This window comes from Gymnoscopelus braueri (genome assembly GCF_963280865.1).
Source record: "Gymnoscopelus braueri genome assembly, chromosome: 16".
Taxonomy (NCBI): domain Eukaryota; kingdom Metazoa; phylum Chordata; class Actinopteri; order Myctophiformes; family Myctophidae; genus Gymnoscopelus; species Gymnoscopelus braueri.
In genome coordinates, this window is record NC_137616.1 from 18,840,161 (window position 1) to 18,865,846 (window position 25,686).

The 25,686-nt window shown below is 42.7% G+C and overlaps 1 protein-coding gene across 1 annotated transcript in view; it reads left to right on the forward strand.

The window, feature by feature from the left end:
* Positions 1 to 25,686, forward strand: part of LOC308102856 (nuclear receptor coactivator 1-like) — a gene marked incomplete at its 3' end in the record, with an annotated part of 53,132 nt that overhangs the window by 19,996 nt on the left and 7,450 nt on the right. The window contains exon 3 of the mRNA XM_080452710.1: positions 23,543 to 23,642. Coding sequence (XP_080308836.1) covers positions 23,554 to 23,642 — 89 coding nt within the window. The 5' untranslated portion in view covers positions 23,543 to 23,553. The remainder of the gene's footprint in view (positions 1 to 23,542; positions 23,643 to 25,686) is intronic.

Consider the following 25,686-nt stretch of genomic DNA (forward strand, 5'->3'; position numbering starts at 1 on the left):
GAACAATAACATATCTCACGCGAGTCGCCATTCCGAAGTAATCGCCCATCGAAAATGACTTGTTTTCCCCAATGTAAAAAGTTAAGGAGATATGGAGGTTTTCATCAAGGAGATAGAACGGGAGCGGACGGGGAGCCATGTTTTTTGGCAGGGTGATCCATCTGTCCCTTCCTTCTCAGAGTCACCGTGGGTGATTCCAGAGCTGCGCTAGCACCCCCTTGTGGAAACAAACGAAAAAAACAAAAAGACTGATAACACGATTATTACCGGGTTCTGCACCTAAGCGCTACTCTCTGAAAACACGTTTTTTACCGTGTTTGGCACCCGATGTGTTATACAAGTGAAATGTGGGATCATCTGTCAATTTTTTTTCACGTTTTAGGCCCAGTGACGACACAGTAGAGTGTGTCATATAAAGGGTCGATAGAGAGATTGGCTACCCCCCCCCCCCACACCACCACCATCTTGTTTAAATTGCTCAATGAATTAGACAGAGTGTTCAATTGAGAGGCACTGCAGGATGCATACAGTTACAGTAACTGGCTGAATACGTGAAACTCCAGTCTTCATTATCTCAAACCTAATGCTTTTCATTCTAATTTCTAAGAGGGCCAATTAGTCCAGGCCATGTGGAAAATACATTTCTTGTTGAGGTATGTGGGTGCATCTCTCTTCATTACGCTTCTCTTCCTCCCTCCCCCTCCCTGGTGTAATTTCTTTCTGTGTGTTCTAATTCTATGTTGCAGTCTAGCCCTGTGGAGAGGAAGGAGTGGCTGATTGCTTACAGGACACACTTGTGGCCAGGATCTCTCTCTCTCTCTCTCTCTCTGACGCTGCTTGTTGCTTTGTGTGCTTCTGATCTCTGTATTCATCGCTCACTTTTCATCTATGGCCATTCTTTTAGTTCTTTAGATGTTGACTTCTGTTGTATGTTGGCTTTTTTTTAAAGATATTTTTGGGGGGAATTTTCTGCCTTTAATGGTAGTGTACAGTGGAGATGGACAGGAAACAGGGAGAGAGAGAGACGGGGAGTGACATGCAGAAAAGGTTGGACCGCTAAGCCAGCATCCTACACACACAGCACCGTTATTTTCATCAATGCAACACCTTCCACACATTATTTATACTGATTATACTGAAGGACATACAACATAGTGATTATACTGTCACACTTTTGGTATGTTTCAGTTAAATTGGAAATAAAGTGGTTATCTATGTGCATGTGTCTGCACGTGGGCTGAAACTTTGCCACTTGATCACAGCCTTTGCAGATGTGTGTGATGTCTCACACACACACACACACACACACACACACACACAGACACAGACACAGACACAGACACACACAGACACACACACACACACACACAGTAACAAATGGATGGTGCCTCAACTAATATGCTTAAGGTTGAGCAAATAATGAATATTCATATGTAGAAGAATCATCAGCCTGAGGGAGACTGAGTAGGAGTTTGAAAATGGATACTGGAAAATGGAAACATTCAGTGTTGAGTGTTTCCAGCATATATCCGACAATATGTTGGGTGAATTGTCAGTGCATGTGTTGTCAGTGAGCATTGAGCACTGACTTTCTTTTGGAATTTGTGGACAGTCCACCTTCTGGATTTTTGTCTCCATTTTTGGACAGTATGGTAAGGTGAGAGGGACTGAGGACAGGTGTAAGCTACTAGCGAGGAGGATACTTTGGATACTTCCATGTGGGAGATAGAAGTTTGCTGGTTTGATTTCTGGGTCCTCCTAGTTGTGCGTCAAAGTGTCCTTGAGAAAATTACTGAACCCTTAATTGCTCCAGATGAGCCGAGTTGTGCCTTTTTATAGTTGCCTTTGCCGTTGGTGTGTGAATGTGAACACATAATGTGTAACGGTGTGCCACCACTCTTGAGTTGTGGGTGAATGTGAAGTATATTGTAAAGTGCATGTTGGTGGTCAGAAAGACCAGGAAAGGCGCTATATACATAAATGTGGTCCATTTATCTTTTACTTCTAGGTCTACAGGTAGAGATCTCAACCACCCAGCCACCAACCAAAAGGCACAGACTTAATTTTTGTATTTACTGTCTTGAAGTTTTCTGTTAGTTGAAAGATTGACAGAGGCCTTTGACAGAGACAATTTACTAAACAAAAAAAGCTCTGATCCAAAGACAAGTTTCTTTTGAGGAAATGAGAATAACACAGTTTTGTAAACAGTACATGGCATTTGCAAAGCTGTGAGGGACCAAGCAGTCAAAGCATCACAGAACTAGAAGGTAGAGTGAATGCAAGTGTGAGTTTGAGGAGTCTTATCTCAATGTGTGGCTGTGGTCACAGCCATCACAAAAGCATAAAATGTTCCAGTCATTATGGCAGCTGCTGTCAGCCTTGATTGATTGAATACTTTATCAACAGTTTGCAAAAAGTAAAGAGGTACAGTTATACAACTAGAAAAAGTGCTCATCGGATGGCGCTATAACAGAACAATGTGAAAAGGGTGGCATTTCTTCTTCGGCCTAGTGGGAATGTGCGTGCAAACTTTCATGTCAATCGGACATGCAAACGTTAAATGCCAATCATAGCCAATCAGGATGGAATATAAAAAATCTGGCAGATCGCATGACTATAGAGATAATGTGTACCGATTTGTGTGATGTTTGGACAAAATCTTTAGGAGTAATTAAAAAAATAGTCTATCAGGCCAACAGTGCCGGGGATTAGCTGTTCACAGAAGGACGGACGGACACACACGCGGTCACACACACATTCACAGACGGACGGACAGGGTGCAAAACATAGTCTCGGCCACGCCTTCGGCCTGGACATGCTAAAAGGATAACACAAAAAGCCTGGAGGGCTTGTTTCCGTTGACATACAGTACTATACAAGAAATTAAGAACATCAGGGATCTCCATATGGCATAAAAGGGACAAGGACAGACAGACGGTTACAGCGGGTACTCTGATGGGTATAATGGGTATTGCATAACAGGGTGGGGCATGCATTCCCTATTTGCATCTTTCCCAACTTGCATCATTCCTGAGTAGGCCGGTGCCCGACGGGCACAGGTCTAGTACAAGAAATGATCAATACTTGGAGCAGTAAAAGTATATTTACAGAAAAAAATTCTTCTTCGGCAAGCTAGAAGACAGGTGCTCTTTTATGGCGGTTTTGAAGGAGTGTAGGGAGTCACACTTTTTGATGGCTGGTGGCATAATAGTTGTATCTTAGAGAGTAGTAACTAAGTCAATCTGGCTAGTGGACACAGAAGACCACACAGCGACCACTGAGTGTCATTGGATATGACACACATGAGGTTACAAAATTGTTGTGCTGTCACGTCCCCATTGCCATGGCAGTGCCTGTAGCTCAGGCTCAGACCCTCCTCTCAGTAAACATCCTGGATGAGGGAGTGTGGGGGTGTCAAGACTGTAAAATAGAGATTTGAAACCATACTCAACCATTCATCCCGTGCTTTGAGAACCCCCTCGAAAACGAGATGCTGCATTTCAAATTTGAATGCATGCTGTATAGTAGGTGCCCCTTGTTCTTAGTTGTAAGAACTATTGTTATTATTGCCAGTAAGGTCTAGACAGCCAGCCCCAGAAGAGCAATGTTTTTTTGCAGAGATTTCAAATTATTGTATTATGTATAATATCTTCCGCTGGGATCAATTCGATTTTGCCAACTTGCATATCCCATGATTTGCAGAAAAAGGATTGTTGATGCAGTTTTGGATTATGGTGATGTCATTTATAGAAATGTTGCCCCTACCAATCTTTTACCCCTAGACACAGTTTAACATTCAGCACTTAGATTTATTACTGGTAAAAGCTATGGTACTCATCATTGCATCCTCTATGATAAAGTGGGTTGGTCTTCTCTCTCAGAGAGGAGACATAGCCACATAAGTTTATTGATGGGAAATGAGTTACCTTCATATACATTTACATTGCTGCTAAATTAGAACCACAGCATTTACCTGACCAGCTCAAATGATTGGCTTGCAGATCCCACATGTTCAGCCTGAACTTGGAAAGTCTGCTTTCTGGTTTGATGCTCCAGCTTCCTGGATTAATCTACAATTTAGGTGAAAAATCAACTTAGGTGAAAAAATAATCCTGTGGACAATTTAATAACTTGATCACAAATCCTTCTACCTCAGTGACTGTTTTTAACTTGTAGCTTTTTCTGTTTGTGTTTTCATTTTGTTATTTCAGTGTCTTATATATCAGTGAAAATGGGGGTAAAACCTGAATGTTCTTTTTGAGAAATACATAATAAAGGCTTCAATATCCGGTCTAGAGATAACCAGTGGATATGGAAACGGACTGTGTTGTGTGCGTGACCATGCCTCTGTTAGAATTGTTCCGATACTGATACCAGTATTGGAAAAGCTGCCGATACTGCCTAAAATGCTGGTATCGATATCAGTGAGTATGCCATGCCATTCCCATATATATTGATGATTTTTTATTTATTCCTAGATCAGTGGTTCTCAAACCTTGTATGTGTGTGTGTGTGTACGTACGTATATACATGTATGGGAAATATAAATCCCTCCGGACATCCTGGCCGGACATCCTGGCCGGTAAAAAAGAAATGGAACACAGCAATTTATTATCACCGCAAATCAAAACACATTTCAAATACTCTGCCCCACAACTTCTCTCTTTCTCTCTCTCTCTCTCTCACACACACACACACACACACACACACACACACACACACACACACACACACACACACACACACACACACACACGTCACAGGCACTTTCAAACGAGGGCGATACACAAGCAGGATGGAGAGATTGGTATTTGAGTAATTGGCCTCATGATTCGATTCGATTACGATTCACCTTTGAGGTCTATTACAGTGCGATGCATCTCGATGGATCTACATTTTCTACATTTTTGCAATTTCATCAGTTAACCCATTAACACATTGAATGCCAATCGCGTAGATCTACGCGAACCTATTTAAAGCCGCAGCGTGCCAATCGCGTAGATCTACGCGAACCGCCGATTCCCATTGAAATTGCCCCAGGTGCACTTTCCGAATTTTTTTGATCCATTTCCGTTTCCGGTTTCCGGTCGGAAACAGAATTATTCGGGTTCCGTTTTTTTCGATCGTATCCGCTTCCTGTCTGGGATCCTGTTTAAAACTCGATTTTCTCGGTTGTTGTTTTTCTCCTCGCTGATCACTGTTTAGCGTTGATCCGCTGTATCTTCAAGATGGCGGCTCGGATTTGGAAACTATTTTCGCTGGCCGTTTCTCACAGATCCGCTGTGTGTTTAGAACCAAATGAACGCGCACTTTTAACTTATTTAGCGAGGTCTGTGGCGACATGAAAAAAACAACAATAAAACGCTGGCACTGGTGAGTACATTATGAGATTAAACTCTGGCATGGAATGTGTTAAGACCTAAGGCCGATTCTACAAAATGCCTTCTAAATCAGTAGTTCTCAAACCTTTTTGTGTCAAGGACCCCCAAATTGAAGATATATAAATTATATAGGTCTGATTCATTTTATTATGTATTGCGAAAATGAAAAACAACATAAGTCCTTCTGCAGTGCATTACAAATTTACAAATATGCTGCCTATAATATACAAAAATAATCTTTTCACATAGCAGCTGTTAGACAAGGGAATTTCACAAACAAACTGAGTTTACAATAAAAAACGTATTTAACTTAGTTTACAAATATATAGATAGATAAAGTATTTTATTGGCATCTATTTAAAAGCAAACCGTATAAGCAACATGGATCAAGTAAAAAAAAAATCTTCATTCCCACACCTCTACCTAGCCTGTGCTCAGGGCTCTGTGATTGACAGACTGCAAAACGCCCACCCAGCGCTTGCGGACAGAACGGTCTGCAGTAGACACATGAAGACTCATAATGTGAATTCACACGACCGGGATGGTTTACCAGGCTAACCTCTACCTACCTTTTATCAACAACTAGGAAAGTGTGCTCCCGGAACGCAGATGTCCGCCAGGCCTGCTTGCCTACACGCCTACACAGGGTTGTGTCAGTCGTGGGATGCAGCCGTCAGGATACGAGGAAGATGCGGGTGTAAATAGTTACAACAGACGTGATTGTGGTGCCCCCTGTGGGCAGAAGTGAAAGCGGCTTCGGAGGTGTGCACTATAGAGACCCCTCAACATACGATTCCAATTTGGATATGATTGGTTCATGACATATCGAGTTTTTGTGTGTGTATGAAATAGGCATCGCTCACAATTTTTTTAAAGGCAATTACAGGCAGGCAAATCAAGCATCAGAATAGTGAAGAAAGGTGATTCACTTTAAGTGACTTGGCATAGTTGTGGGTGCCAAAACGGACTCGTCTGCGTATTTCGGAAACTGCTGATCTACTCGGGATTTTCACGCACAACCATCCCTAGGGTATACAGTGAATGGTCTGAAAATAGTGGCAGTTCTGTGGGACAAAATGCCTTGTTGAGGTCAGAGATGAATGGCCAGACTGGTTCAAGCTGATAGAAAGGCAACAGTAACTCAAATAACCACTTGTAACAACCAAGGTATGCAGAAGAGCGTCTCTGAACGCACAATATCTAACCTTGAGGCAGATGGGCTACACCGGGTGCCATTCCTGTCAGCTAAGAACATGAAACTGAGGCTACAATTCTCACGGGTTCACCAAAATGGGACAATAGAAGATTGGGGGAAAATGTCCTGGTTTGATGAGTCTTTATATATGCTATATGCTGCAACATTGAGATGGCAGAGTAAGAATTTGGCATCTACAACATTTGGATCCATCCTGCCTTGTATCAACAGTTCAGGCTGGTGGTATAATGGTGTGAGGGATATTTTCTTGGCACAATTTCGGCCCGTACCAATTAAGCATCTTGAGAGAAAGAGATGGATAGATACAGTAGATAGATGTATACTGTATATAGTTATATACTCTACATAAAATGATATATCTTTTTGTTTCTTTCATTTTGTTATGTTGTGTAAAGCGACTTTGAGTGCCAAGAAAAGAGCTATACAAATTGGAAGTATTATTTGTGTTATGTACTGTATGGATATGATGTGTTTACACAGTAAAATCACCAGTGTTCATTTATCCCAATGAAAGGATCCATTTGGTTACATTTGGTTACATTTATACATTTAGATTGTATTATGTGGTGTCCGTTAGTGGGCCAATACGTGCAAAAGAACAGGGTAATGGGGAATAGGTACAGCAGTGTGATAGGAGTATGTAAGCCCCCCCAGTTCCTGTGTGGTATTGTGTTGCAGTGTAGGACTGTTAGAGGGGACCTGTATATGTTCTCTGACAGTGTCCTATATTTTCAGAGGGGCGGGCCTTAGCAACAGTGACTGAGCAGCTTCTCTTGGGGCATACCAACTCGGTTAGCAAAAGAGGGGTCGTCTCTTTCTGTGTGTGTGTGTGTGTGTATGTCTGCAGAGCACGTTTGCTGTGCAGTGGCCAGCTCTATGGTTTCTCTCCTGTTGTCAACTGCTATCACGTTTTCTCTCACACACACTTCCCATCTCTCCTTCTCTCACCTGCTTCTTTACCTTCTCCGATGACTTCGCCTGTCAACCCCCCCCCCACCTCCTCTTATCTTCTTCCCACCCCCCCCACACTCTTTCCTTCCCTTTCGTCTTGGTGTGCCTCCATCAGTAATCGCACACCCCACCACCCCCCTACAGCTTGGTGCCTTGTGGTGCGTCCCCCCTCCCAGCCCCATACGTTGCCTCTGCCTCTCTGCTCTGTGTGCATGAGGCGATTAGGGTAGCTTTGACAGCAGCGAGAGTGGAAACGAGCGAGAGAGATCCTTGAGTAAAGGATATATAGGAGACGAGGGAAGGGAGCCAAGCGGCAGTGTGACAGAGGGAGACAGTGGGAAGAGACAGTAGGTCTGAGTGGCTCACGATGGACCGCTTGTCACAGCGTCATTCCGCATTTCCCACAAGTCTCCTCCTTCATTCTGGGGGACCGGCTATGCCGAGCTATCGCTCCTCCTGCTCCCGGGAACACACCGTAAGACTGCGCTGACAGCTCGCTTGGTGCCTTCACCTTACGTCACACACACACGTGCACGCGCTTTCTCTCACATTCTCACACACACACACACACACACACACACACACACACACACACGTCATCAGCACTGTGAAGCTGATCTGGTCTACAGGTGCGTTGCTGGGACCGTCTTCTAGTCTTGTGACCTTTTGTTTACGCTTTGACAGGCATGTGTGTGTGTGTAACTGTGATTCTGGCTGTGTGTTTGACTGTGACAGTGTTTTTTTGTGTTGTGTGAGGTGTAGGCAGCGGCTGAGGCCCTCTGGCTATGTTTTAATGTGTGTGTGTTTTGCTGTAGTTAGTAGCGGCCTGCTGTTGTAAATGCGTGCTCTCTTGGCTGTGCTGTGTGTTTAGATTTTCTCAGCCAGGCCACTGCTCTGCTCCAAGCATGCACGGGGAAGGATTTGCATGCTTTGCTTTGGATTTTTGACTTTGTCAATTAATTTACATACTTACGCATATGTTTATATTCGAATGTGCAAGAGTGACAAAGAAGGTAATAAGAGAGAACATGCGAATGAATGTCAGTAGCCGTACTAGTATTTAGCATTATAACACCACAGTAATCAATCATTTGGCAAGTGAAGCCGTTTTTATGACAATTTCTTTTAACCTGCCAGAGTTGTCAGTGGAATTGACATGTCTTACCTGCTATAGTCAAACTCTTACCAATACCTTTGGTACGGTACATTTCATAAACCAATCCATGTGGCTCTACTTGTGATTTAGCATACATGAAAGTGTGCACACAATTGTACCACAATGGCCCATGTGTCTACCAAGTAACTTTTCGCCCTGTTCGTTCACCTCTTGTTTTCGTCCCTTTCCCAGCACCCACTAGCCACTATGTTCATGTTTGGTTTTTGCTCAGCTTCACCGGGCCTGCCAACCATGTGGTCTGACTTCCAGGCATGTGACATGGACCACATTCTTGTCATATAAATCACTGCCTTATTTCCTATGACCAGACCATATGACCACGGAGCAGACTTTATGTTAGTACTTTATGGCAATCATGTGTTTTGTGTGTGTGTGTGTGTTTGTGTTCACATATTCATTATCTCTTATTCCTCATCATGCAAATATTTTTGTGATCTAACATGGACTTAAGGACATTTTATTAGACACAGGTTGATTTGCCATGGGCCTGTTTTTGTGAAGGCAAAAATAGCAGTTGGTTCAAGTCAGAAGTCTTTATAAACAGTGAAATAAAGGGCCTGTACATTCATAATATTTGATGTGGCTCTGTCTGAGGAGATGCTTTGTTCTGAACTTGGTTTGACGTCTCCCTGCAGTAGAAGAAGGTGTGTTCATGGAGCTTGAGGTACAGCTGTGCAGTTCCACATTTGCTGAATGGGCAACGTCAGAACTAATGCACGCCAAACTCTTAAATGCAGTGACGGAATTGCTTTTCTCTTGGGGGCCAATGAAAAAGAGAGCCCTTGATGCGATGATGCCTAGTAAAAAATTAGATGGTCTCAAAATTGGGCTGTAAAAAGAATGTTGTGCTGTGGTTACTGGCATGAGATGCATCCCAATATTATTGCACAATCTTCAACAAACCTTAGCCTAACTCTTGTGTTACTGTAGCCAGTCTCCCTTTTTATCAACCCTGATAAGGGTTTGGGAAATATGCTGTGATTAATTCAACGGCGCCATATGACATTGAGAGGGAAAACTGCAGTGATACAAGGTTTCTCTGTGCTTTTATGAAGACAGTCCCAATGTCAAGTTTAGCCTTCTTCACTTTGGGTACATAGAACTTTAAGCCCACAGAGATATACCAAGGACAAAACACAGGATGTGAATTGTGGCTTCTTAAAATAATACAATATTATGACCTGCAAATATTCTACTCAAAACAGATGAAGACAAATCAAGGTTTTGACTACACTTTTCTCTAAAGGCCCTTTCTCACTGGACAATCAAACATCTGGCTTTTGTCTTTAACGTGAAAGGTTACAATTGCCATTCTCAGGAAAAATTACTCTGAAATATGTGCATTTATTGGCTCCAGGTAGCTCCGATTGGCAGTGTTGGAAACAGGACACCCAGGTAGACACACACATTTTCACTTCTTTTCTGGCATGATGCTATGAAAGATCTCTCCTGATTCGGGGGAAGAGGAAATAAAGACTAATGGTGGATGTAGCTCCTGTTGTGAGTTTGGAGACATATATTGTGCATTTGTGAAGTTGAATGTGACATACCGGCAATGGGAAAGGTATCAATCACCATTTCTTAAAATACTTGCTAATTGTGGTAGAAAAAGGGTATAAGTGAGCTCTTATCATGTGGCCCAGGATGCCAGGAGTTATGTTATGGCGATGGTAGATCACACAGCTAACCATAACAGCAGTCTCAGGAACTGGGCAGCCAGCAGCTGCTTGCTTCTCAATTCCTAGAAAAGCAGACTACAGGCCGTGGAAGCCTGATAGAGAGCCATGCACGTTGTGGAGGAAGGATATACATTTTGTTAAATCACATTGTGAAACTTTGTTTTGTCTACATTTCTACCGATTTACAGAAAAGGGTTTGGACAGCGACATGAACTGAGACCAAACCTCCCACGCTTTTTATTTATGACATTCAAAGACCAGGAGAAAGGAGACTCGAGTTAATACCATGCTTTTGCATTCACACGTTAAAGTATTCAAGCTTACCAGGGTCAGGCTGACTCAGGCATCACTGAATGTAAGTGTATATTATAATATTGCATTTTTATTTTGTTGATTGACTCATATACATATGTTTACTCATTCACTTGTACAGAGATCCAGTGCAGATGTCTAGGGCCAGATGCTCAACTTTTATTTAATCTTTATAACGGGTCCATGCCTGAAAGGCTGAAACCCTATTGTTTGTTTTTGGGCTGTTTTTTTCTCATGGAAAAAACAGCCAATCTTGCAAATTCCTGTGAGCGGTATGGAGACATGAAAATGTCACCAATGATTGGAAATTGCAGACCAAATCTCCATCATCCAACTCAAATTTGCCTCAAGTCTGTTATTTAGAATTTTTGGAAACTGGCATATGTAGTTTTTAAGTTATTCACGATTGAACTTCAAAATGGCATGGTTCAGCACAAATAGATGAAAGTCATCAGCTGTTGGGCCAATCATCACAAAACAAAGGATATCTAAAGTTTCCATGGCTATGTATGAACACAACATCCAATCAACCCCAACTTGGAATCGCATGTTGAGTTCCCTCTATAGAGTGTACAGTACATGTGACAAAAGCGCTTTCACTTTTGTCCATAGGGGTGCCACAATGAAAACTACCGTATGTATTCCCGAGCCTGGTGGAGATACTGTATGTGCCCTGCGTAGCACCCTCTTTCTATGTGATGTCATAATTTATTTATTATATGTGTGTACTCTATGTTGTGAACAGTTAGTTGGCTCTATTTTTATGTCAGTTCAGAGTGGACTATTTTTAATAAATTTTATTTGTGCCTAAACGGAGTGCAACCCATTACCTGGAAGGACTTCCTCACATTTTGTGTACTTTGCAATTGTGTGTCTGTTTGTTGTGGTGTTTGTGTGTGTGTGTGTGTGTGTGTGTGTGTGTGTGTGTGTGTGCATGTAACTTATATGAAACTCTGAGACTATATTTAATCTGGTGTGACTTCTGTCCCATTCATGCAAAACAGAAAACACAGGTACTCCAAACATGTACCGTACTGTAGCTCACTCAGTGTATGTAATTCTAGTCCAGATGAACTAATCACCAAAACACGTGGATCATACAAGGAGAGTCTGACACACGCCCCACCACACACACACACACACACACACACACACACACACACACACACACACACACACACACACACACACACACACACACACACACACACACAGTCACACACACACACAGTCACACACAGTCACACAGTCACACACACACTGTATTCTATTGCAATGATGTTCATTCTTGAAAGCATGGCATGAGTGAATAGCACATAATATCCAGAGTGCCTCAAACATTTTGGATGTTGAGCTACACTGAATGCTGACATGACATATAGAAACAAGACGAGCCAAGCCTATTTCAGCTGAACACTGGATACTATAACAGTTATATCTATTGCCCTTTAAGTTGCGTGTGTGTGTGTGGGTGTGTGTGTGTGTGTGTGTGTGGGGCAAGCAAGTGTAGAAGATACTTGGCTGATGAGCTCTAGTAAGTAGCCTACTGTGACGTATTAGTTGCCCATCCTTTCGTGTCATGCTAAATCTTGCTACCTAATTGAAGCCTGGTCCGGCCAGCCTGTATTTCTGTACACTACTAGATCAGAGCCAAGCAGTTGTCCAATTCTCTTCCAACTTGCTACAAAAATCGCTCATGGCTCTGGCTAGGCAACCACCTACTTTTCCCACCTTCACTTGTGTCTCCACTTCTAATAATCACAAAATATTTGCCAATTTTCCCCATAATGTAGCCTGTAGGCGGCGCGCATGGAATACCTCGCCCCAAAACACAGTCGCCCCGGGGCAAATCCGGCGGTATTCACCTGGTATTCCTAAACGTAACCTCAGTAAACTATGCCTAACCTTATTCCTAAACGTAACCTCAGTAAAATGGTGCCAAAACTTGAATTGATTGATTGAATATTTTATTAGGCAAAAATGTAAAACGGCACAGTTACATTTAAAATACTTTGTCTAAAAGGTCCGTTCAAAAAAGTCTTGTTTCCATTGAAGCCTAAACCATCTGGGCACTAGGGACATGTGGGCACCTGGACGAGTGGGTACTTAGGGGTGGAGACATCTGGGCACTAGGGCTGGGGCGGTATGGATTTTTATTTTCCGCGGTAATTACTCCCCGGTACGGTACGGCGGTATTTACCGCCTCATGCTTCGCGCGCGTGCATGAGGCGGTACGTGCACGCGCGCGTGCACTCGCGCAATTTTTTTTTGTAATACCGCAGCCAATTTTAAAGAACCGCGGGTTACCGTTACCGTTACCGCGCCATTACCGCTACCGCGTTGTTACCGTTACCGCGCCGTTACCGACGGTGGGTTTTGCACCGTCGTCATTATTATTATTATCATCACCTATGCTGTTGCATTGTCTGAAGTAAGCCGAACAAAAATAAGTTTTGCTCTTAAGCAGTGGTGGAAAAATGCTCAAATCTTGTACTTAAGTAAAAGTATCAATACTGAAATGTGAAAATACTCAGTTACAAGTAAAAGAGAGAAATACCTGGATGATGTTTTCTCTCATCTCTCGTAGTTAACCAGTCTGCGTGGCCGACTGGCATCGTTCCTAATGTTTATATTCCATGACCATGATGTTAGCGTAATCCGTTAAAGATTATTGGAAAGCTATCTCAGATAAAAACTATTAGGATTAAGTAAAGTAGGGAATCTATCCCCGTTTGTTATGAAACTTATGAAAGAAATGAAACCGTCGTATGTTTTGCGTCAGTGCCGTGAATGCCGTCAATCGATTGGTCTCGGCTGCCGGAAATAGCAGATCTACAAGCTTGGTGAGCTTGTAGATCTGCTCTTTTTGTTACGTGATGTAAGACACTATCGTACGACGAGGTATATATATGAGAGTGAAATTACACTGGTGACTCCGACCCAAGCTATCTATATATATATATCTATATATATCTATATATATCTATATATATCTATATATAACTATATCTATATATAGATATAGATATATATCAGAGTCCTGCAACGGGCCGGATACCCGCGTTTGACGGGTGAAAACGGGTGAAATTTTTACTTTGATAAGATAACGGGTACGGGGACGGGCGGTACTGAACTAATCGCGGGCGGGTATTTATTGTGAAAATCAGAGAGCACTGTTTCCGCCCAAACAACGTAACTTGTGTAACTTAACACAGCACAACTGCACGGAGCATGCTCATGCTGGTCAGTTATCTTAACTCACAAAAACACATTGAACATCCTGTTAAACCTTCAAATTAAAACTATGTGATGACGTAAACAACGTGTGCTGCGTAGATGCGCGTTCGCGCGTGGCTTAAGCTCGCTCCTCCGTCTTCACTTGATTTCTGTACAAACCTGACCACTGAATGTAGCGCTGTTGTTGAAGGCTGCTATCTTTTTCAACACACTTTTCAATAGGATTTACATTTTACACTGATAAACGGGCGGACAACGGGTCGTTTATTTGACGGGCGGGGCGGGTCTGGTTCGTATTTTGAAATAATCACGGGTGATGGGTCGGTCTACGGATCTGAGTATATATATATATACATATATATATATATACATATATATATATATATATGTAAGCTAAGTACTTGAAAATAATGTAACTCAAACAGCTTATGCTTACTTTTTATATGTCTGTGTTGTGTGGGTAGACTATATATATATTCAATCTAACAATTTCTGTAATACTAAAGCCAAGAAATAATTAATTATCAGGCACACACACAAAAGCAAACCCCCAGTTTAATAATAATGGACTGGCCCTGCTCCGACTCCTGTCGACCCCCGGCCCCGGGGTACCTCCACAAAAAATAATTTAAAACATATTAAAAAAAATATATATATATATATAAAATTTTTTTTTTTTATCGCGGTAATGAACCTGACGTGCGGTGCGGTATACCGTACCGCGGTATGGCGGTATTGCGGTTACCGCACCCAGCCCTACTGGGCACTAGGGACATGTGGGCACCTGGAGAGGTTGGCACTTGGACAACTGGGCACTAAAACCATGTGGGCACTAGGGACATGTGGGCACCTGGACGAGTGGGTACTTAGGGGTGGAGACATCTGGGCACTAGGGACATGTGGGCACCTGGACAACTGGGCACTAGGGACATGTGGGCACCTGGCCGGCTGATCTTTTCACTCTGAGCTGCATAAGTAACCGGAACAGTGGGCCCCTGACAACACTGCCCACCATTGCTTTTAGATGTATTTCTTTTTACTTTTACTTTTAATTTCATATGTATTTCACTTACAAATGAGGGGATAAATACATATAATACTTTTCCCCCTTAATTACAGTACATTTAAGGCCCAATATTTCCACACATCTAACGCGAACCTATTTAAAGCCGCCACGTGCCAATCGCGTAGATCTACGTGAAAAATAATAATAATATATATATATATTTTTTTTTTTCCCAATTTGACCCAAAGACCAAGGAGATATGATTTTTCGAAGATCTAGACTCCTATCCACTTCCTTGTTAACTTAAAACTTAAAAATTCTGTATCTCGGCTCCTGAGTACTTTTTTATTTTCAATGAAAAATCTCTGGCACTGGCTAAAAAAATATGAAAATACCTCTGGCAGTTAATGGGTTAAGGGAGGATGGGCAGGCGGATGAACCACATCGTCAAGATCACGTCACCATGATCAGCCATAACCATATAAGGACTTGCCAATGCAGCTACGGCCAAATGTGGACGGTGTTGTCTAACCTCAATGTGTCATCATGGCATCAGGCCCTAACTAGGGGTGTGCCGATACACTAATTTCACCAAACGATACGATATGATATTGGGCTCACAACTCCGATACGATACGCACTTTTTTATTATGAAAATATATATAAAGCAAATAATATATATAAAAAAGCAAATGCAAACAAATAATTCTGTTTTTGCATTATTCAGACATGCAAACTTGTAGCTTTTCAGCTACAATAGCCGTTTTGAATCCAAATAGGGCAATAGTGTGACACCTGACCCGAAAAAAAACAACATGTTGTCACCCTTTTCACCTCGGGGCTGTTTGCATGCCTGATTATTATTATTGTAAAAAAAAAAAAAAAAAATCTAAACGATATTTTTTTTTCTCCCAAAACGATACATATCGTCACGAAAACGTATCGCGATATATCGCGGGACGATATATCGGCACACCCCTAGCCCTAACTAATCGGTCAGCATATATGGCCATAAACGGGACAAGGACTGACATATAGAGATCTCCATGTATGGCCATATCAGTTGGATCCCTGGTGCAACGTAGCTGTGATCTCTAGGTGTGAGGGCCGAGAAGAGGCCCGAACCTCTAGTAAATGTTATTGTTGCACCATCTTCTACCGACCTGGCATAACGTTAAAATACTGCCAGCCGCCTTCTGTCTTATTTGTGATCTAATCAATGTCCTGTTCTGGTTGTAGGTCTGATAAACTGGAACTTGAGTCATTCTTTCAAAGATTTGCATTTACATGAGAATGTGTTTTATTGCTGATACTAATTATGATGATATGACTTTCCTGCTCGACTTGACTTCACTGATGGTACAACTTCCCAGACAGCTGAATGGTTACTCTAAAACTGGCAGAGCGAGAGTGAAGCTCTTAAATTTGTTAAATAACAATGGGCAATTTGATTGTAATGAACTCGCCCAGTAAAATATGAAATACCTGCACATCGCACCATTTTAGACTTTGCTTTAGCAGAGCAATTATCGTGATTGAGACGGTATCTATACAATAATTTCCATACCATACAGAAAGGTTTTATAAGGAATCCAGTAGGATCTTTCTTAAGTAGGAGTTTACATGAGAATTAGTCTTATAGTACAGCTTGGATTTAACTAGTACATTAATGTTATGTATGCTGTGTGCATATATGCCAGAAGCTATTAAATATAGTTTGAGGTTGTAGGATTGGTATGGCATAAAATGTCATATATGAAACATATTAAGAAAAATGACCACATTCATATAATGAATTTTCTAAAAGGTTGTATGTATCTCTTTGGTTGTATTTGATGTCTCGATAGCATGGTGTTTTGATGTTACCATGAGGCTTTTGTGCCAGTTGGGGTTTGTTGCCGCTTTTCGATTGCAAATAATTCTCAGAAAGAATTCTGACAACATAATGCGTCACATCACATGGCTGCTGGTCTTTGCAAAATCATTCATTGTGTGCAGTGTTGGGATTAAAAACACAAAGTGGCTCATAAAAGACTTTGAATTAACATTCTGTTAAATGTGACAGTAAATCTGAACTGTAAGCTTCTAAAAAAGCCACATCGCACCATTTTAGACTTTGCAGTAGCAGAGCAATTATCGTGATTGAGACGGTATCTATACAATAATTTCCATACCATACAGAAAGGTTTTATAAGGAATCCAGTAGGATCTTTCTTAAGTAGGAGTTTACATGAGAATTAGTCTTATAGTACAGCTTGGATTTAACTAGTACATTAATGTTATGTATGCTGTGTGCATATATGCCAGAAGCTATTAAATATAGTTTGAGGTTGTAGGATTGATATATGGCATAAAATGTCATATATGAAACATATTAAGGAAAATGACCACATTCATATAATGAATTTTCTAAAAGGTTGTATGTATCTCTTTGGTTGTATTTGATGTCTCGATAGCATGGTGTTTTGATGTTACCATGAGGCTTTTGTGCCAGTTGGGGTTTGTTGCCGCTTTTCGATTGCAAATAATTCTCAGAAAGAATTCTGACAACATAATGCGTCACACATCACATGGCTGCTGGTCTTTGCAAAATCATTCAGCGTGTGCAGTGTTGGGATTAAAAACACAAAGTGGCTCATAAAAGACTTGTCATTTAACATTCTGTTAAATGTGACAGTAAATCTGAACTGTAAGCTTCTAAAAAAGCCTTACGGTGTATGGAGAGCATTAGCCTGGTCTATGTGTGTGTCCACAGTAGAACATCACACAGTGCACCTGAAGTAGACGGGAGCAGCTAGAAGGAGCTGGAAAGCTACAAGCTATTTCACTGACCACAGAATCTTGGGCTCGATATCTTAAGTGCCGCACGGAAAGCAGTTGGGGTTTCTGTGGAAAAATAGCTCCCATTGCTATTTTTACTCACGTCCTATTGATGTGTGCATCAGTATACTTTGCTTTCTCATTGCCACGGAGAGATGCTTTATTTTTTTCCTTCTTTAAAGCACCATTTGTTACTAGCGCACAGGGAGGGTGGGGGGGGAGTAGGAGAGGGGTGAACTGAGGTGAAATGTAAACGAGGCTAGTCCGGGGAAGATTAGCAATCCTGTGAGCACTGAACACAGTGAACAGTGAGGCCCCGCACTGTGTCAATGGCGTCTTGTGTGTTCATTCGTTTTTCACGCACATCCATGCTTTTACAGTACTCAAATCTTGGTTTCTACAGCACGCACATATGCTGTTTGTTTCTTTTTTACAGCTGAAGTGGCTCAGCTGTACTCGTGTATATATTTATAGATACTGTACATAGTATCTGCTAATGTGCCAGTACATATCCCTGTCACACCTTTGGACACACTCAAGTTGTAGCCTACACAACATTGCACATTTTGTGCACTCACATCTTATCTTATCTTTGTACGCTCCTGTCATTTTACTTCGGTGTCATGCCGTACTGTATCGTTGTTTCTGTGTGTCTGTGAGCTCGCAGAATTCCCTCGCAGCACAATCTGCAGCGTGCTCTGTTGCCATGGCTACACAGACAGATCCTGACGCGGGGATGGAACGGAGATGCTGCTGCAGATGTTGCTAGCGTGCAGGGAGGGGCGTGGGGCTGGGCGGAGGAGAGGGGTGAACTGAGGTGAAATGTAAACGAGGCTAGTCCGGAGAAGATTAGCAATCCTGTGAGCGGCGTGGCCCGCACCGTGACAATAGCGGCTTGTCTCCCCAACCCCCTCCCCCCCACCCCACTCCCCCCGCCTGGAGATTTACAATGCTTTGTGCGCAGTAGCATTTAGGATATGTTTGTATGTGTGTGCATTCATAGCACTCTAATGTCGGTACTGCAGCATGTAAGTTGGTTGCTTTTTTTTTTTTTACAGATGCAGTCGCTCAGCTGCACGTGTGTAAATATTTATAGATCTGTTCAAATAGTATCTGCTAATGTACAGTGCCAGTTCATATCCCTGTCACACCTTTGGACACTATCTGTGTGAGTAAGTGAAGTTGTACACAAAATTGTACATTTTGTGCCCTCATCTTATCTTTGTACCCTCCTCTCATTCTGTATTGGAGTTGTGCTGTACTGTACCGTTGCCTCTGTGTCTGACTGCGAGCTCGCATGAGCTCATAGAATTCCCTCATACAGTGCCTAGTGGAAGTGTCCACCGCCCTTCATTTTTTCTGCATTGTTATGTTGCAGCCTTATTCAAACATGTATTAATTTATTATTATTTATTTTTTTACAAATATATGTAATACAATTACATAATCACATGTGCATAAGTATTCACACCCTTTACTCAATACTTACTTAATTAGCACCTCTGCCAGCAATTAGAGCCTCGATTCCTCTAGAGTATAATGCTACAATTTGGCACACCTATTTCTGGGCAGTTTCTCCCATTCTTCTTTTCAGATCTTCTCAATCAGGTTGAATGGGGAGCGTTGGTGCACAGCCATTTTCACATCTCTCCAGAGATGTTCAATGGGGTCCAAGTCTGGGCTCCGGGCCACTCAAAGACATTCACAGACTTGTCCTAAAGACACTCTCCATGTCCTGTGACCTCTGTCATCTTGTCTGTGTGCTTAGGCTCCATGTCCTGTGACCTCTGTTATCTTGTTTGTGTGCTTAGGCTCCATGTCCTGTGACCTCTGTTATCTTGGCTGTATGCTTAGGCTCCATGTCCTGTGACCTCTGTTATCTTGGCTGTATGCTTAGGCTCCATGTCCTGTGACCTCTGTTATCTTGTTTGTGTGCTTAGGCTCCATGTCCTGTCGGAAGGTGAACCTCTGTTATCTTGTCTGTGTGCTTAGGCTCCATGTCCTGTTGGAAGTTGAACCTTTTGTTGTCTTGGCTGTGTGCTTAGGCTCCATGTCCTGTTGGAAGTTGAACCTTTGTTATCTTGGCTGTGTGCTTAGGCTCCATTCCTTTGATCTCTGTTATCTTGGCTGTGTGCTTAGGCTCCATTCCTTTGATCTCTGTTATCTTGGCTGTGTGCTTAGGCTCCATGTCCTGTTGGAAGGTGAACCTCTGTTATCTTGGCTGTGTGCTTAGGCTCCATGTCCTGTTGGAAGGTGAACCTCTGTTATATTGGCTGTGTGCTTAGGCTCCATGTCCTGTTGGAAGGTGAACCTTTGTTATCTTGGCTGTGTGCTTAGGCTCCATGTCCTGTTGGAAGGTGAACCTTTGTTGTCTTGGCTGTGTGCTTAGGCTCCATGTCCTGTTGGAAGGTGAACCTTTGTTGTCTTGTCTGTGTGCTTAGGCTCCATGTCCTGTTGGAAGGTGAACCTTTGTTGTCTTGGCTGTGTGCTTAGGCTCCATGTCCTGTTGGAAGTTGAACCTTTGTTATCTTGGCTGTGTGCTTAGGCTCCATTCCTTTGATCTCTGTTATCTTGGCTGTGTGCTTAGGCTCCATGTCCTGTCGGAAGGTGAACCTCTGTTATCTTGGCTGTGTGCTTAGGCTCCATGTCCTGTTGGAAGTTGAACCTTTTGTTATCTTGTCTGTGTGCTTAGGCTCCATGTCCTGTCGGAAGGTGAACCTCTGTTATCTTGGCTGTGTGCTTAGGCTCCATGTCCTGTTGGAAGTTGAACCTTTTGTTGTCTTGGCTGTGTGCTTAGGCTCCATTCCTTTGATCTCTGTTATCTTGGCTGTGTGCTTAGGCTCCATGTCCTGTTGGAAGTTGAACCTTTTGTTGTCTTGGCTGTGTGCTTAGGCTCCATTCCTTTGATCTCTGTTATCTTGGCTGTGTGCTTAGGCTCCATGTCCTGTTGGAAGTTGAACCTTTTGTTGTCTTGGCTGTGTGCTTAGGCTCCATTCCTTTGATCTCTGTTATCTTGGCTGTGTGCTTAGGCTCCATGTCCTGTTGGAAGGTGAACCTCTGTTATCTTGGCTGTGTGCTTAGGCTCCATGTCCTGTTGGAAGTTGAACCTTTGTTATCTTGGCTGTGTGCTTAGGCTCCATTCCTTTGATCTCTGTTATCTTGGCTGTGTGCTTAGGCTCCATGTCCTGTTGGAAGGTGAACCTCTGTTATCTTGGCTGTGTGCTTAGGCTCCTTGTCCTGTCGGAAGGTGAACCTCTGGCCCAGTCTGAGGTCCAGAGTGCTCTGGAGCAGGGTTTCATCATGGATCTCTCTGTATTTTGCTGCATTAATTTTTCCCTCGATCCTGACTAGTTTCCCAGTTCCTGCTGCTGAAAAACATTTCCACAGCATGATGCTGCGACCACCATGCTTCCCTGTAGGGATGGTATTGGCCAGGTGATGAGCGGTGCCTGGTTTTGTCCAGACATTACACTTGGCTTTCAGGCCAAAGAGTTCAATCTTTGTTCCAACAGACCAGAGAATCTAGGTGCCTTTTGGCAAACTCCATATGGGCTGTCATGTTCCTTTAACTGAGGATTGGTTTCCCTCTTCTCCCATCTCCACAGAGGAACACTGGAGCTCTGTCAGAGTGACCATCGGGTTCTTGGTCACCTCCTTGACCAAGACCCATCTCCCCCAATTGCTCAGTTTGGCCAGGTGGCCAGCTCTAGGAAGAGTCCTGGTGGTTCCAAACTTCTTGCATTTACGTATGATGGAGACCAATGTGTTTGTTGGGACCTTCAATGCTGCGGAAAGTTTTTTGGTAACCGTCCTCAGATCTGTGCCTCGATACAATCCTGTCTCAGAGGTTTACAGACAATTCCTTCTTGGCTTGGTTTGTGCTCCAACCTGATAGAGATTCGTGTGCCTTTTCTAAATGATGTCAAATCAAATTAATTTACCATAGGCAGAGTTATAGAAACATCTCAAGGATGATCAGTGGAAACAGGATGCACCTCAGCTAAATGTTGAGTGTCATAGAAAAGGGTGTGAATACGTATGCACATTTTTAATTATTTTAATACATTTGCAAAACATTCTAAAAAAACGTTTTTATTTTGTCATCATGGGGTACTGTTTGTAAAACTTAGAGAAAAAAAGTTAATACATTTTTGAATAAGGCTGTAACATTTTTTTTGTGGAAAAAGTGAATATTTTTTACCAGGCACTGTAGCACACTCTGCAGCGTGCTCTGTTGCCATGGCTACAGAAAATCTGATGTGTGGAAGAGACCAAAAGAGACGCCGCTGCAGAGATATGAAATGATAGGAATTGGGGACATGGCAAAATGCTCAGCCACCGCAGGTCCACTGGGAGTGACAGGGTGTCTGTTTGTGCTGTAAGCACTGATTTTGTTTATTGTCTCCGCCAGGCCGAAAGGCATGGCGAGAGAGTATGTTTTCGCCCCTGTCCGTCCGTCCGTGTGTCCGTGTGTCCGTCCGTGTGTCCTGTCTGTGTGTTAGCAGCTAATCTCTGGCACCGTTGTCCCGGTCGCTCCGAAACTGTGCACACACACTCCCTGGATGCCAATTCAGAACCTCTGCCCCAATTTTTTCACATGGGCCTGTTATAGCGCCACCAGGAGGCCGATTTGTGCAAAACCTTTTTTTTTACATTACTCCTACAGATTTTATCCAAACGTCATGCAAATCGGTACACAGTATCTCTATAGTCATGTGATCGACACGAATCTGTCCGATTTCCCATATTCCATCCTCATTGCCTATGGTTGGCTTCCAAAGTTTGCAGGATTGGTCCGTTTTGAACAAAAAGCCTCAAACTATGCACGCAGCTTGCGATTTCCATGAATTTTCACACGCACATTCCCACTAGGCCGAGGAAGAAATGCCACCCTTTTCACATTGGCCTGTTATAGCGCCACCAGCAGGTCTAATTTAGCAAAACACATTTTTGGAACAAAATGCCTCAAATCATGAATGCAGCGTCTGATTGCCGTGAAAGACCTAAGAATAAATGGCACCCTTTTCACATTGGCCTATTATAGCGCCACCAGGAGGCCACAATAACGTACCTGACCTGGCGGAGACCTGTGCTCCGAGGAGCACTTTTTCTAGTTTTAACACAATTGGCCCGTGTTCGGGGGAGGGAAGCCGGGCGAGGAGGGAGGGTGATATCGGTCATTGCATGTACTCCTACGGGCTGGGGCGGCACCTGTCAGCGGGGAGTGTTGGGCGGGATGATGGGAGCTCCTAACTGGAGTCAGTAGGATACAACAGCAGTGACAACACAGAAAAAGAAGTGTGGGGGAGGAATTCATTGGCATAACGACTACTTCGGGAGAAAAAGGGGGTAAATATAATTGCCTACTCTAAATTTAAGGAAAGAAAAGGGGAGAAAATAAAGAGGTGAACCTCATCAGGGCTGTTCATTCCCATCACTTTGGTCACACCTTCACATCATTTGAGTTGCGACACATCGTTCAAAGCAAACAAATAATAGCCCCAAGTCAGTCCAAAGAAAATGTATCATTGTGACTAGTGATGCTCTGATGAAGATTTTTGGTGCCGATAGCAAGTGTGTTGTCAGAGTATGTACTGAACTTCTCCAAGCATGATGAACTGTAAGTTGACCATACAGCGCCGCTTTGCTGGTCTTGCACCTGCAGGGCTCTTATAGGAGTTGCTTTACTGAATCTGCAAGGTGCTTGGAAAAAACTGAAATGCTGTGCTACTGCTAAATGATGTCTCTTTTTTCCTGCCTCAGGTGTGTTGAAGATGAGCGCAGTAGGGGAAGGTCCGCTGGACCCTGCCACACCGGATTCCCGGAAGAGGAAGGCCTCTCCATGCGACACGTCAGGACAAAGGTAAACACAGATACACACAGATACCACCCTGCCCCAAGATGGAGAAGATATTATGTTCTGTCTTGAAGGTTAAGGTGATGGTGGCAATGGAATTGGCCACATGCTTTCACATATAGGAACCTTGTGTTGGGACAGGACAATATAGATCATTACCTTAAACGTCACCGTGTGTGCATGTTCAAGTAATTATTTTGGGTACTGACTACACCCATTCTGAATCACCGGGTTTAGCTTACTATTGACAGGGAAACCTTTGTGGTGATACATGGGAGAGGTCATTGGACTGATAAGTGACATAGGCCTTTGTTTTGGAGGGTTGATTGCTGAAATGTGTGGTGATGAATGATTACAAATATAACTACATATTTATTTGTATTTATATATTTTAAAGGGCTGTTTATGATATTTTTATGCCTCTTAGACGCCTCCTAAATCGAACCTATGTTGCCAAATTACTACTTCATAAGAATTCAATAGACTGTAGACAGAGCTGATGGGATTTAGAAAATCTCAGAGACATTGGCAATGTGATAAATGGTCTGTATTCACTGATGATAGACTGCACATATATATTTATTGATAGACTTAAATATAGGTTATTCATTCATTCAGTTATCTAGTGCCAGAATCTAAGCTCATTATTTAATTATTTAATTACATTTTTATTTTTTATTAATCTTAAAGGAGAGATCCGGACATTTTAAGTGTTATCTTTGATGTGTCGCTAATCACTCACCATCATTGAAAGGGACGTTGAGTTATTTCAGAGAGTCCCGTGTCGTCCAGTCTGTCGACCCCCTCCGTTGGCATAATGGGAGCCCGTGTAAGAGTGAAAATCGTCTATTATAACCGATACAAAGTTAGTTTCTCTACTACTGCTCATCGTGGAGTGTCATGATACTCAAACGTGCACTGAATGTCGCGAGCGAGCTATCGTTCGTGCAGAACGACATGATGCTGGTTGCTTATTTCTTCCACAGACGCCAGGTTCTGTGGAAGAAACAAGCAACCAGCGTCATCAAGTTCTGCACAAACGGAAGCTCGCTCGCGACATTCAGTGCACGTTTGAGTATCATGAGAGTCCACGATGAGCAGTAGTAGAGAAAAAACTAACTTTATATCGCTTATAATAGACGATTTTCACTCTTACACAGGCTCCCATTATGCCAACGGAGGGGGTCGACAGACTGGACGACACGGGACTCTCTGAAATAACTCAACGTCCCTTTCAATGATGGTGAGTGATTAGCGACACATCAAAGATAACACTTAAAATGTCCGGATCTCTCCTTTAATGATCCTGGTTTGGTTCTTGACTCCTATTCGCTCCTGTACCTCTCCTGAGTTTCATTCTCCCTGCTGTTGCTGCTATCTGACATTGACGTCTGTTGTGAGACATCCTCACCCACAGTTTGTTCAAGTGGTATTATGCTTCATGGTACTCAGTAGCGTTGTTGTGATTTGGTTTTGACCTCAAACAAACAAACAAACAAAAAAAAAACACTGAACTTCCACACCCAGGGTTTGTAAAAGTAATTTAAGGCAGTGATATTTACAACCCCATGGGAAGCCTCCAAGTCCCACTGTATGGCAGGGGCTTTCAAACTTTTCGTGCCCAAGGCACACTAAAGGGCAAGTCAAAATCTCAAGGCACACCTGTACTCATTGGGAAAATAGCAGTCTATAAGATACGCTATTTTCAAAAATGTGTGCAAAAAGATACCGGTAAACGAAACGTATTTTACATTGTATTTGCTTATAATGACATACCTCTTAAAATTAGGACGGCAGGTTGAAAGTAGTCAAAATATTTTTGAAGGTATATAATTTGCCTCTGTATTGGGAAAATCAACACGCAACACAAAATCAACTCCAAAAAAAAAAAAAATAATCCTACCATTTTGTATAGTTGTATACATTGCAATAATAATGTGTGGTTGTCACAAAATCCCACGGCACATCAGTGTTCCTCGGCACACCGTTTGGGAACCACTGCTGCATGGCAATCTTGTGGTTATGGCTACAGCCCTGCTCACCACTTTTG